This window comes from Pelophylax lessonae (assembly GCF_965119305.1).
Source record: "Pelophylax lessonae genome assembly, chromosome: 2".
Taxonomy (NCBI): Eukaryota; Metazoa; Chordata; class Amphibia; order Anura; family Ranidae; genus Pelophylax; species Pelophylax lessonae.
In genome coordinates, this window is record NC_138769.1 from 395,198,861 (window position 1) to 395,213,637 (window position 14,777).

General features: G+C 38.7%; 1 protein-coding gene across 1 annotated transcript in view; it reads right to left on the minus strand.

The window, feature by feature from the left end:
- Nucleotides 1-898: 898 nt before the first annotated feature.
- Nucleotides 899-14,777, minus strand: part of LIG3 (DNA ligase 3) — a 57,340-nt gene continuing 43,461 nt past the window's right edge. The window contains exons 11-21 of the mRNA XM_082246255.1: nt 12,560-12,639; nt 12,389-12,476; nt 11,695-11,772; nt 10,976-11,099; nt 10,761-10,903; nt 9,851-9,925; nt 4,402-4,548; nt 3,505-3,697; nt 3,169-3,260; nt 2,978-3,043; nt 899-1,588 (exon numbers count right to left, since the gene is read on the minus strand). Coding sequence (XP_082102381.1) covers nt 1,352-1,588; nt 2,978-3,043; nt 3,169-3,260; nt 3,505-3,697; nt 4,402-4,548; nt 9,851-9,925; nt 10,761-10,903; nt 10,976-11,099; nt 11,695-11,772; nt 12,389-12,476; nt 12,560-12,639 — 1,323 coding nt within the window. The 3' untranslated portion in view covers nt 899-1,351. The remainder of the gene's footprint in view (nt 1,589-2,977; nt 3,044-3,168; nt 3,261-3,504; nt 3,698-4,401; nt 4,549-9,850; nt 9,926-10,760; nt 10,904-10,975; nt 11,100-11,694; nt 11,773-12,388; nt 12,477-12,559; nt 12,640-14,777) is intronic.

Here is a 14,777-nt window from a genome sequence, read left to right on the forward strand (position 1 = left end):
TAAGGGTGTGCTTTACCTACAGTACATGATTACCAACAAATAATTGAAAAGGCAAAATTTTCCTTTTTTTTTAGTCTAATATTTTTATGTGTATGCATGGTTTAAAAAAAAACAAAAAAAAAAAAAATTAAACGCTTGCTGTTCAAATAACAATTTCATGGAATATGCTTACTTTTAGACATGATTGTACGTCAGCATTTTTGTATTGAAACTAGTAACAGGAGCTTCCAGTTGTCTAATGAAATGGATACATTAAACTTTCAACAGCAATACTACCTGCAGTGAATAAGACATTCTTCAGTTCAACGAGGAGACTAAGCAGTCATTGTCTTAGTGATTACAGCATTCTATGACACCTCCAATATCCTGTACGCGTAACAAAAAGAAAAAAATGCCACCTCCACACTGCATAAACAGATACACTGAACTACAATATAGTACAGTCACATTTTCAGGACTGGCACACGTACCATAGGCAATTTACTTACGAGTGTTTACACACCAAAGAAAAAGCTAGATATTACTAACAAAATTTTGATAAGTTTTTTACATTTTTTTTTTAAACTTTTACCAAGAATGTAAGGATGGTAGAACCAAGTTCAAGAACCATTAAATTTAAAAAAGAAAGCCTCACAGTGATTCAGGTTTTTAATACATCCAAACACACTTTGCAACAGAAAATCACTGTAGAAAGAAAGAAAAAAGGGGAAAAAAAAATAAAAATAAAAAAAAAAAGGATCTCTAGTGCCTACCTGAAAAGCTAGACAGGATTGGTCCAGATGGCTTATTAAATACAAGCATTTTGCAGTAGTCGGACACTATACACACACGTGCACGTAGAAGCAAAACTCAGGTTTTTTTCCACACAAGTGTATATTAAAAAAAAAAAAGTCCATTATCTATATCTAAAACTGTAATAGCGCTAGTGTCCTGCTTACAAAAATATTTTTCTCCAGTTAAAAATTCATATTCTAGACTGCAGTGCACCAGTCAGTAAGCTAAAACAAAATTTGTTTTTAATTGACAAAACAGATTTACAAGTGCAGAACAATGCTGCAACAATTCAACAATGGCACATAATATATACTCTTACCCAAGCAATCTGGGTAAACCAAGGGATAGATGACAGAGCTTTTAGGATAGACATCATCAGATAATATACCTTCAGGGAAGTCTCCATTAAACTAGAGTACCAATTGGGATCATAAAAAGACATTACCTAACATATTTCAGTCAGGTCTTTAACCATGACTAATTCATAAGTATTTGTTAATTTAGTCCTGTAAACCTGATATAATTCATGTAAACAAGCCCACGTCATGTCTTTTTTGTAACAGGGTTTCCAGAGCAATCAGCAAGGAGCTACTAGCCTCCTGCGTCTAATGCATTCCCATATCCAGCGTGGTGTCACATGTTTGGCATCCTCAGCACATTCAGGAAAGTCACCCATCACGTGTGTGGCAGAAGGAACATCAAATTCTGGGACGAGATCACCATCATAGGCAATGAAGTAGCGGCGCAATTTTGAAAATTCCTCAAGTGAAGCAGGCAGATAAAGCTTCACTCCTGTAAATATATCCAGAAGGGTCTAAAACAAAAAAAAAAAAAAAAATTGCAAATACAGCTTGAGACCTGGTAAAGTAAGCCAATGAGGACTTCAGTCTATTCAACAAAGCCCTACGAGTAGCACCAATACTCAAAACCACCATGAGTGGCCGCAAACTGAGCTAAAGCAAAAAAGGAGCTTGTAAACAAACTAAGAGCTTAAGAGAAGACACATATATGCTGCAAAAACAAAATCAGAATCTAGAAACAAGTCTATATTATAGTAATGGTGGTCAACTTAATATTTGGGGGCTCAAGTGCAGCCCCTAAAATCTCCAAAGGGCCACATATAATATTCAGTGTATGTAGTGCTACAAAAAAAACTGTTAGACTGGACATACAACGGATTCTAAGAGACTTCAGTTTAAGACTGGAAATACAGTACGCAAAACTATTAGACATCACTGTTATTACAATACATCTGTCCCCCTAAAAATTATTGGCACCACATTTGATATTCCTCTCAGCAAGATAAGAGTTAAAAAAAAGCATATTGATAAAAAGATAATCCAGATGTGTTGAAGGCACTCAAGGTCTTGAAACAGGAGCAGTGAAATCAGAATCATTTACTGTATTGATTGGCAGCGTGCTGGCTATCTTTCTCAAGATGTGTCTTTAGTGTGCTGTTGAAACATTGCTGATCTGCACTCTCCTTTTTCAAGACTTGGCAGTGCATCCAACACTTCTGGATTATGTATGCAGAGTTTACTGTACAAGTGCACACAGGCCATTGTTCCATATGTAGTGTAAAGCGGCTACACTGGGATCTATGTAGAGGATGGATGGAAAAGGGAAAAAAAATAGCAAGAAATTGTGAAAGACATAAACTAAACCATAGCAGAAGCAAGTCTAATTACTTTTTTTTTCCCTACCTCCAGCACTGAGTTTATTAGTACTTTAAAAGCTTCAACAAAGCTTGCTGAACTCTTTGAAAATGCTTAGACAACACTTGTGGTTCATCCTGCTCTTAAAGAAACGGATTTCATTATTCTCAAAGGCTCGTTTCACACAGGCTTCAAAGTTTACCTGAATAACAGACTGGCAGGAAGAATCCTGCTGGCTGTAAGTAAAATGTTTTTATATTTAAGCATTGATTAAATGCAAGCCTTTGTAATGGCAAAGAATTACACATCAGTAATCCCAACTAGATTTTTTTTTATAGTAGTATTATAATAAGATTATGGCGTCTTTATTGACACCAAGAATAGAGCTCGCAATTTTGTAAGGAGAGATCAGTTATGACAACTCCCACAACCTCTGCACTGCAGCACCCAGTTCTAAAGCTTCTGCTTACACTCTGAAATACAAAGAAGGGGAGACATGAGCATTCAGGAAAGGTACTGGAGAGTAAGAATGTCTGACATATACTTACTTTAGCGGTGGATGATGGCTGTGCCACACCATGCCCATTCCCATTACTAGCAGTGGAGAGTTTTGCCTGTGGAAAAAATATGCACTTGTGTCACATTACATTTATGTTCAACAAAACCAAAACGAAAATGAGCCTTGTAAAAAAAAAAACACCACACAAACTGAAAAAAGAGGCACCACCCAACAGCTTACCTTTTTACTGTCAACAGACGGAGGCGAAACAATTTTCCTCTTCTCAGCTTTAGCTGGTTCATCTTTTTTCTTTGGTTGGGGAATTTTTCCACCTAAATGTACACAGTACAAAGAAAAGAAATAACTCTGCCCCCTCCTGGTAGCTCAATATAATTGCTACTAGCAACAAACCAATAGATTTTAAAATGTATTGGACTCCTCAAAACAAGTATCTATTCCCGTTCCGTTTACTGCTGCAAATAACATTGTTTTTGACAAATCTACCTGAGCAAGTCTTTAATACTTACAAGGACTAGCACAACCAACTGTACAAACATGTGGAAGAATACTGCTTACTATCATTTCTTTTATCTTTGCCAGGTGATTTAGATCTTGAGGTTTTTGGCTTCTTTACAGAGCCGCTTGGTGTAGGTGGTCTGGAGTTTCCTTCATTGTCCCGAGTGCTGCTCTCAGAAGAGCCTTCCTCATCCTGAGATGATGTGGCAGCAACAGTGAAATCACACTTTTCCTTTGAGACCTGATAAAGCTCCTAAAAGGAAAAAAAAAAAAAAAAAAAAAAAGGAAAAAAAAGACAGCAAAAAACACATAGGTAAAACAAGAGGGTAAAACAAGAGACTGAAAACAGACTGATAGGGTGGGAGCAATAGGAGGCAGAGAAGGTGCCTGTGTTGGGGGCACCAGTAAGAGGGGCAAAGACAGGGCTGGATCCCTGCAGAGTTTACTAAAACCCCGCGTTTACATTCATGGCGCCTCTTCCAGCACAAACAGAGCTTGGTCCTTTTCCCTCCTCCAAAACTGAGCAACCGGTCCTTTTATACAATGGACAGTCTTACTGATCAATAGGGACACACTCAGAAAAAGGAAAGGGGAAGTTACACTTTTTTGGGGGAAAATGGGTAGATTTGATTTGTTTCAGCTGCCTATTTCTATGAATAGTGAAACCTGCATTGCAACAAATCAGTCTAAAGACCAACTCTGCTTACACATTCAGGTGTTCAGTTTGATTCATCCAACTTTCAGAAAGATTTACTTAAAAGTTTTGTCGGATTTTTAAGCTTGAAAAACCGGGGGAAAATTTTGGTCAGGTTCAAGAGTATAGGAAGCTGTCCACTGTGCATGCATGACAGATGCCATTGCAGTGTAGAAGTCCAATTCCTAATTTAAAATACATACCATATGGCACTTCACAGGAATTCTAGATACTTGTCCACATATTTTCTGTGTTTCTCTTACCTTTAGCTGCTGTAACGTGGTGGATGTTTTCCAGTCTTTGTCATCACGGAAGCGGGTGCAACGTGGAAAACGAATAGAAATTCCACCAGCTGTGTGGGCCTCTGCCTTAGAGAACTCTGCTCCTGTGATCTCCCAGATAGGGGCATTCTGAGAACAGATGACAATGATAAACTTTTTCAAGAAAATTGGTTAATGGCAGCTTGATGACGTATTGAGCACATATTCCCCACATCTGCCTTAAATTACATTTATTGTCAGTATTATAGATGTTATTAAAGCAGAACTATTGGCAAAAATATTTTTCCATTTTGGATAGGGTAAGGGAGGGTTAAAATCCCTGTCTTTTTTGCGATGTGTCCTATTGGGGAGTGGGAGTTTAACCTTCACCTCTTGTCCATTAGCTAAAACAGGAAGTGAGAGGAAATCCCTGCAAATTAGGGGTATCCATCCCCCAGGTTACCAGAATTCGTGTCACCACTGGATTATGGATTTTGATGAGAACGGTAAACAGGAGAAACAGAGGGTGAATTTCCCTACTTGGGGAAGAGGTAGTAATGAAAACCCCCACTCTGTCCAAAACTAAAAAGAAGGTTTTGCCTAATGTTTACTAAGATGTGTTTAAGCACTTCGGCTCCCACCCCTGTTCACCACGTATGGACCAGAGCAACTTCCTAGTTTCGGCTATGAGCCGGTTTATTCAGTGGCAATTTTGTCATTACTTAAGATATTGTAATACATATATTGTTTAAGAACTAACAGGGCTTTCATTTTGTGAAAATTTGTCCTGCAACAATTATTTTTTTTCGCAATCCTTAGACAAATTAAATTGCAATAAAACTAAACAAAAAGGAACTTTTTTTATCAGTGTTCGTTAAAAAATATGTACATAAAAAGTGTGCATTTTCTCCTGTAATTTGTCCTGTTTAAAACACTAAAATTACGATTCGGGTAAAAAGCATTGCAAAGTTATTTACAAATTAAGTAGTTTTTTTTCAATGCGATACATGTAAATATATGTAAAAGTGTAAAAATATTAATGAACAAAGCAAACAAAAAGCAGAAAAAAAATGTGTATATATATATATATATATATATATATATATATATATATATATATATATATATATATATATATATATATATAAAATCACCATCAGAGAAGGAGAATGAGGAGTAAATTAGGGCTGATTAGAATAAACTAGGGATTATTAAGGGGGTTCAACAGAGGAACGTTAAAAAAAGAAAAAAAAATCCTTTTGATCTGTAGATGAAGAAACAAAGTTGCAAAATGAAACAAATGTTTTATTTCAGCTTTCTGTATTCACGGCAGAGCAACGTTGTTGATAAACATTGCCAGACTGCTTTTTTTTTTTGTAACGCTTCTGTTACCGGGGTCTTGTGTACTCCATTAATGCAGCTGTGATTAATTGCTGTGTACACGAGGCAGGACTGATTTTTTATTTTGTTTTGAGTGTCTAGCACTTTCAGAGTCTGCAACTGGTTATACTGTTAAAAGCACTGTACAAATAGTGCTCAGGACACCAAAAATTCCAACAGATCTATCTACAGGTGTGTCTCAAAAAAAATTGTATATTGTCAAAAAGTTAGTTTTCAGTGAATTCAAAAAGTAAAACGCATTAGATTCATTACACACAGGGTGATATATTTCAAGCATTTCTTTCTTTTAATTTTGAGGATTATGGCTTACAGCTGGTGAAAACCTAAGATTCAGTATCTCAGAAAATTTGATTATTACGCAAGACCAATAAAAAAAAAAAAAAAAAGTTTTAATTACAGAAATGTTGGCTTACTGAAAAGTATGTCCATGTACAGTATAGTATGCACTCAATACTTGGTTGGGACTCCTTTTGCATGAATTACTGCATCAATGCTGCATGGCAATGAGGCGATCAGCCTGTGGCACTGCTGAGGTGTTATGGAAGCCCAGGTTGCTTTGATAGCGGCCTTCAGCTTGTATGCATTGTTGGGTCTGGTGTTGCTCATCTTCCTCTTGACAATACCAGACAGACTCTCTATGGGGTTTAGGTCAGGTGAGTTTGCTGGCCAATCAAGCACAGTGATACCATGATCATTAAACCAGGTATTGGTACTTTTTGCAGTGTGGGCAGGTGCCAAGTCCTGCTGGAAAATTAAATCAGCATCTCCATAAAGCTGATCAGCAGAGGGAAGCATGAAGTGTTCTAGAATTTCCTGGTAGAGGACTGCGCTGACTTTGGACTTGATAAAACACAGTGGACCAACACCAGCAGATGACATGGCTCCCCAAATCATCACTGACTGTGGAAACTTCACACTGGGCCTCATGCAACTTGGATTATATGTGCCTCTCCACTCTTCCTCCAGACTCTGGGACCTTGATTTCCAAATGAAATGCACATTTTACTTTCATCCGCTGGCCATACACTATACGAAAAATCGTTCAAACTCATTTTCGAAAAACACTCGGCCGTGAAAGACGACGATCATGCCATAATGTAATGACCAAATTTTGATTGATAAATCATTCAATGGACATAAATTAATACGTTTTTCATTCATTCATTTTGTCACATATGCCTAGTGCAAAGAGTTTGGTCGAGAAACACATTAACCTTTCAATTTATTGTTCGCAGAATTTTCCAAACTGTTCCATCGATTTTTCAGCTCTGAAAAGTTAAATACGATTTTCTATTTGTGCCCATTAACTGGACGAAAAACGAAAGAACGGACCAAATGACAGATTTTTAAACAATTTTTTGGCTAGTGTTTGGCCAGCATTAGAGACCATTTTAAAGCAAGGGTCTTCAAAACTATGGCTTTTCAGGAACTACAATTCCCATCATGCCTTGTCATGTCTGTGAATGTCAGAGTTTTACAATGCCTTGTGATGTGCAGTTCCGCAACAGCTGAAGGGCCATAGTTTGAGGACCACTGGTTTAAAGGCTCAGGACACCTTTACAGGTGTTTTGATTTAATTAGCTGATTGCAATACCATGAATCTACAATATTGAACTTTTTCACGATATTCTAATTTTCTGAAATACTGAATTTTGGGTTTTCACTACCTGTAAGCCATAATAAACATTAAAAGAAATGCTTGAAATGTATCACTCTGTGTGTAATGAATCTATACAATATGAGAGTTTCACTTTTTGAATTAAATTAGTGAAATAAATTAACTTTTTGATGGTATTCTATTTTTTGGAGATGCACCTGTATGTCCTTAAAAAAAGGTCCCCAAATGCAGAAGCAAATCAAAAAAAATATGCCGACACTGAACAGCAGCACAACGAATCGACAGTGTAGAACATAAAATGCTCTGACTTTGACCATCATGACATCTATTAGATTTAAAGGAAAATTGCTGAGAAATCGCTACTGATCTCTGGCCTTAGGCCCTGTTCACATGTAGCGATTTGGGATCTCGGACAGAATCGCCATGATTCTGCCCACGATTCCAAATCACACAGCAACACTGACAAAACGCAGCACAAGTGTTTGTGTGGCATTTTGATGACACCAAAACACGTTGTGGTTTTGCAGTGATTGTCATGCAATGTTCTGTGCGGCAAACCACATCACACAGTTTTTTGGGCCAAAAGCAGCTTTGCTACTTTTTAGGTGACAATCTTTTCGCAGCAAAACCTCACCGCTTTTTAGACACTATTAAAAATGAATGGCACAAACACAAATGTGCTGCGTTTTTCCAGCATTGCAATCGCTGCCAGAATCACGGTGATTCTGCTTGCGATCCCAAATCGCTAGAGGTTAATGTGGCCCAATACACTAGCAGTTAAAACAGACCTACCCTAGAGGAATTTAAAGCAGAACTCCAGCCTATTGCTGGTGGAAAACCTTGCAACCCTTAAGCTTTCTGCCCCTCATCTCCATACTGTGCACCTTCAAATTTCCATTGAATGTCATTGTAGCAGGCACATTTCCTGTGTGTGTTATGCCCAGTCTCACAGAAGGCACACAACTTGCATAGAAAGTTGTGTTACAGAGCCCTCTCCCCCACTGATGTGTCAGGCTCAGAATTTCTCTGCAGCTCACAGTTCACTAAGATTCCATTCACATCAGGTGCTGTGGGACTGTGTTGGGTGGCTATTCCAGCCAACAGGACAAGGCAAAATGCTTTGTCGCTGATATGGCCAGTTCATAACACTGCGTTGCAGTGCAGTGTACTGAGAAAAAAAAAAAAAGAAAAAAGTACTAATAAAATAATTTATATAGTTCTAGTCAAAAATGAAAATCAGACCCAGATCCAGGTCTCATTTTTAAAATTAAAAACTTTAAAGACAAAAAAAATCTGGATTTAAAAATAAAATAAAAAAAAACAAAAAATATCCAAGAACTTTAGCACATTCTTTCTACATTTGATCACTGGACAAATGTCCTTCAAAAGTACTTTCAAAATGTTGTTTGCTGATAACACAGATTTTGAAATTAATACAATTTTCTGATTGAAAACCATGCTCACTGTTAGAAATTTGAGAAAAAAAAATTCCATTCCAGCCCCTTTAAAATTGCAAATTGAACATTCATTCCTTAAATGAAAAGTTTCAAAAAACAAAACTTCTATTGGTATTTAGCCAGCTTAAAGTGATACTAAAGTCTCATGTTTTTTTTTTTTTTTAGTTAAATCGGCTACCTGTCTAGGCAATCCAAGCGGAAGTTCTACTCTCCTCCCACCCTGCAATCTTCTGGGGCATGTCACAGCTCCAAACAGATTGCCGGACCATTCGTGAGGCGCAACACAACTCGTTCATGCGCACCCGGCTGTGAGGCCACAAGCTGTCACAGCCAGGTGCCCACAGTTTTAATGTTGGCACCAGGCAGAGGAAAAGGGAGAAGAAAGGAAGAGAAGCAACAGCTTGGGTGAGCACATCGCTGGATCCTGGGACAGGCGAGTTGTGTATTTAAAGAAAGCAGCTACAGTTTTTGTAGCTTCTGACTTTTAACGAACACAAAAATGACAGGAACTCCTCTTTAAGATGCTGATTTTAATATTTTCACATTCTCTTATTCATAATCGGTTATTGTTGGTTTTTGTCAATGATCTTTTAGGATTTTTATGCTTTTCCTCTGTATATTTACAGATGAAAAATGACCAATTCATCTGTTCTGGCTTTCGGCCATAAAGCAGATGATCATCTGTTTACATCCACCTACATACATGTTCATTCAGGTACGTTTTTTGTAACCACTGCGAGTCTGCATCCTGATTAAACGGATCTAAAAAGATGTAAATGTTTTTCCATATCTGTTTTTAGCAAGAAAAACTTTTAGTATATACTCGTCACCTATGACTAGTTTCTGAACTGAAAACCAATGTACAAACTAAATGTTGCCAGAATCAATAGTCAGCACTTTTTTTTCTTAGCAAAAAAACATAACTAAACTGATGATGCCCGTGTGAAAGTATCAAAATAAAAAAGTGAATAATTACCTCAGGATCCCGAATTATGAAGTCTGGGTAATAGTTCTTGTTGATTTTCAGCCATGAAGGAATTTTAGACGGATCCTAGAGAAATAAGATTATAGAGGAGAAAAAAAAAAAAAAAAATTTGTAAAATGCAAACTAGATAAATACCTCAAAACCGCACTTTCATGCAAATGGGGATATGCCCAATTTATACATGCAAACCCCTTCCTTCTCTCCATCTGCAAGGAAACCATAAATATATAGGTCCCCCCTGGGTGTAAAATTACACTCTTGCCTCATAACATTTTTAAACATTTTAAAGTTCAGCAGGCTTCCTCCTCCATGCTGTGCAAATAGTCCACTGAAGACTCCTCCCTAAGGTTCTCTGGCTGTTGATATCCTCTTGATGTTATCACATACAATGCAGGGCCAATAGCCCTGCACTATACCCAAGGACAGTGCGGGCCCACCCACAACCCAAGCGTCAGAAAGCAGAAGTGGGGACCCAAAGCCTGTTGGATTGAGAAATTACACAAGTATTACAGCTTAATCTTCTACCTCCTAGACTTAAATCTTTATCCCTTGCAGTCTCAGGGGCACTGCCAGGGTATATTTTGCGTAATTCCCGAAGTTCAGCTTTAAAATACAAGAGTCAGAAATTCCCCAAACTCCCACTGCTATCCTCACAGAGCTTGTAATCCCTAGAGACTGGGAGTCCAGCAGCACAAGTTACTTCTAACATTACAAATATATTCCAGCAGATAGAAAGCAGGACAAACTTGAGGCAGTCATGAGAGCTTGTTTTTCACCTTTTTTCCTGCCCCCCCAGTGCTCAAATTAAACATTTTGCAGTGTTGGGTGAAATTAGCCTTTTTTTTTCAATAAAGCACAGTGATCATGAAGGAAAGTGATCATTTATACCCCAGAATCTAACCTTGCTGATCTTGACCATATCCAGCTCCTTCTGTAAACGGGCAAGCGTCGCATCATCGTAACCACCTGAGCATTTTGTCACTGTGCACCACTTGCCACTTTCTGTGTCATAACATCCCATAAGGAATATGGACATCATACCACCTGGAAAGGAAAAGTATCATATATCTGGAACCAAACAATTTAAGCACTATACTGACTTTCAGGGTCATTTACCATTTGCTCCTTTTCCATAAAACGCTCCCAAAACTGCAAGATCAGCAGTGTCAGCCATAGCGCCTTCATTCAAATAATCCTTTTTCACCTTCAGCCAGTGGCGTTTTCCTGGCTCATAAATTGACTGGAGGAGAACAAATTTAAACAAGAAATAAAATGGGAGCGCAGCACATTTGATTTTAATATAGAAAATATTACTAACTTTTTTTACAAACCTAATGTGATCACGTTTTTTGTATCTTTTAGGATGTTCCTCCTTCACAGCCTTCTTTCGCTTGAGCTTCCTTTAAAGTGTATTAAACCCACTTTTTAAAAACATGCCTACAGGCAGGGTTTTTATAACAAAAGTCTTGTGTCATAAATTCTTTCCCTGCCTTTTAGCTGTCATGTACATTGAGCTACGCATGGGCATCTCAGTGTATTATTGTACATGAGCGGAAGCGATAACGTTGCAGCTGAACAGCCAGAACCGAGAAGGAAGACGGGCGAAGATGGAAGCGCTATGGATTAGTGACAGCGTAACCCTGGAGGGGCACATTATGACAGGTAAACCATCAAACTGCAATTTGGTTAGAATTCTAAAAAATAAGAGGTTTTGTACATTTACCTGTTTATTCTGATTTAAAAAGCAGAAAAAAAAAAAAAAAAAAAGCGTAGACCAGAAATATTTAGCTAATATAAAGTGTGTTTAAACGTTTTTATAACCACATTAGACATACCTTTAAATCTTTTAGCACAAGGCCTTCTAAACCTTCCCGGATTACTCGAGTTATCATGTCTGCCAAATCTGATGCTTTCTGTAAAGAATGACCCAAAACTATTTCAAAATGTCAAACAAAATATATTACTTTACAACACACATAAAACACAGGTAAATGGCCGTTTTAGATTATATAAAATAAATTTGCTTTATGCTTTAAATTTAATCTAGTAGTTAGCAGTATGCAAATTATACAGTCACTCATTCAAGTTGGTTAGATGCCAATATCTTTCATAGTTTGGGCTCTTAGAAAAAAAAAAAAAAAAAAAAAAGCTCTACCACTAAGAGGGAATAAATGAAAACTTTCTAAACTCCCCATAGATTCAGTCCCTGCTCAGCGATCAAACCAGAATCCCAACGCTGAAAGGCTAGACTGCCAAGTGCTTTGCCAGATTACTTGTTTAATGTTGGATTCCTACTACAGTACTGCTAACATCAGTGGAAAACTAACATTCCTATAAGCCACAAAAGAGAACAGTAAATGGGGTTTTCAGGTGTCAGGGAAACGTGCACAATTGGAACAGTAAAAACAAAGTTTGAAAGTTTAACAAAGTAGCCCAATCACTATGCATAACATTCAGCTCTTTCCTCCCACTTGTCATCATAACAATCCTTGCTGAAATGTCCAGCAAGTATATGGATATCGCACTTACCGTGACATGTTTCATTTCCGAGAACAGAATATGGTTAGGAATTTCAACCATATTTTCACGCATAAACTTTCGTCTCTCAACCAAAGGCCTAATACAAAAAGAAATAAAATATTTGAAATGGATTTACTGTGTGAAAAATCCAATGTAATGAAACGTTCTGGTGATACTCACCTGTCCATTAAGCTAACTCCATTAAAATAAATGCAGTCGAAAACAAAGAGGCATACATTGGCATCCTGGAAAGCAGCTTTCTGCAAAAGATTACATGTATCAGTATAAAACTAAAAAAAATTGAACCCAAAAGGGAAAAAAAAAAAAAAAAACACGGGATAAAAAGGTAACTAAATGTTAAAAAAAAAAGTGTGTACAAAACACAGTTAGGGCCGGTTCACATTAGTGCGATCACAGAGATCGCATGTAATTCGGAAGCGCACTGCTCCTAAATTACATGTGATCTCTGTGCGGTGCAAATTTCAGCCATACAGTTTATATGGCTGAATTCGCATTAAACACGCACATAACCCTTTTTTATCCGCAGCAGAATCTGGTCGCATGGTGGTTCACACTAGTGCGATCCGATTCTGTGTGAACTTGCAGATCGCACTGCAGTATGCAATCTCAACTGGGGGTGTCGTTAACATTTAATTGACACCCCCTGCGTATCGCATATGGCAGTGTGAACTGCCAGGGTGCGGATACGATGTGGGAACACGATGCATATTCGCAGCATTCCCACATCGCAGAAGTGTGAACCGGAACTTAAGGTAATATTTCCTTTCATTGTTCTATTGATCCAGCTTTGACTAATGCAAGTAAGCAAAACTTAAAAAAAAAAAAAAATGGAAAACAAATCTAAAAAACTGACTCTCTCCACTGTTCTTGTGGATCCACAGAGTTAATGATATAATGCTAACGGAAGACATAACCTCTGGGATTAAAAGATAACTTTCAAAACATGTACCACTAAAGAGAATTTTCAGGATCGGACAATCGACGACATACAAAACCCCTTTCTCTGAGCAGAATACAGTATAGTGAAGGTACTTAAAAGGATAAGTCCACCTTTTGAAAAAAAAGAAATGCACTTTTTTTGAAGGATAATAAATGTGCATTTATTATTCTTTCTAAAGAGCCTGCAGAACATTATGGAGGCAATATCCGGCTCCTAAAGACACTCAGCATAGATCCGATGCAGGCAGTTACCCAAGAGCAAGAAGATCAATGGAACTACAAGAGTGCTCACCAGCGCTCTCGTAGTTCATTGAGAATTAATTAACAGCCATCAACCACAAAGGCTGATGGTGCTTGTAGGCATTTATTCACAGGAAACTGGATGGAGCCCCTCCCCCCCATGGCTGTGTTGTTTTGAAAAATTGTGACAGCAGGTGCGAGGAGAGGATTCACCAGCTGTCAAAGGGAGTAGGGATCGGGGGGGGGGGGGGGGGAAGAAGCTGCTGGAAAAAGTTCCAAAGATTAACTTTAATAGCATTGCCACTTGCGGACCACAGAACCCACCTTCACTGCAGCACCCCCCCCCCCCCCCCAGGGTTTGGTTCATACCCATTCTATATCCTTTAATTTTCTCATTCCCCATTTGCAACCGGTCATCCTCTCTCCCCCTCCTGATGGTGCTTGTAGGCATTTATTCACAGGAAACTGGATGGAGCCCCTCCCCCCCATGGCTGTGTTGTTTTGAAAAATTGTGACAGCAGGTGCGAGGAGAGGATTCACCAGCTGTCAAAGGGAGTAGGGATTGGGGGGGGGGGGGGGTTTGGGAAGAAGCTGCTGGAAAAAGTTCCAAAGATTAACTTTAATAGCATTGCCACTTGCGGACCACAGAACCCACCTTCACTGCAGCACCCCCCCCCCCAGGGTTTGGTTCATACCCATTCTATATCCTTTATTTTCTCATTCCCCATTTGCAACCGGTCATCCTCTCTCCCCCTCCTGATGGTGCTTGTAGGCATTTATTCACAGGAAACTGGATGGAGCCCCTCCCCCCCATGGCTGTGTTGTTTTGAAAAATTGTGACAGCAGGTGCGAGGAGAGGATTCACCAGCTGTCAAAGGGAGTAGGGATCGGGGGGGGGGGGGGGGGGGAAGAAGCTGCTGGAAAAAGTTCCAAAGATTAACTTTAATAGCATTGCCACTTGCGGACCACAGAACCCACCTTCACTGCAGCACCCCCCCCCCCCCCAGGGTTTGGTTCATACCCATTCTATATCCTTTAATTTTCTCATTCCCCATTTGCAACCGGTCATCCTCTCTCCCCCTCCTGATGGTGCTTGTAGGCATTTATTCACAGGAAACTGGATGGAGCCCCTCCCCCCCATGGCTGTGTTGTTTTGAAAAATTGTGACAGCAGGTGCGAGGAGAGGATTCACCAGCTG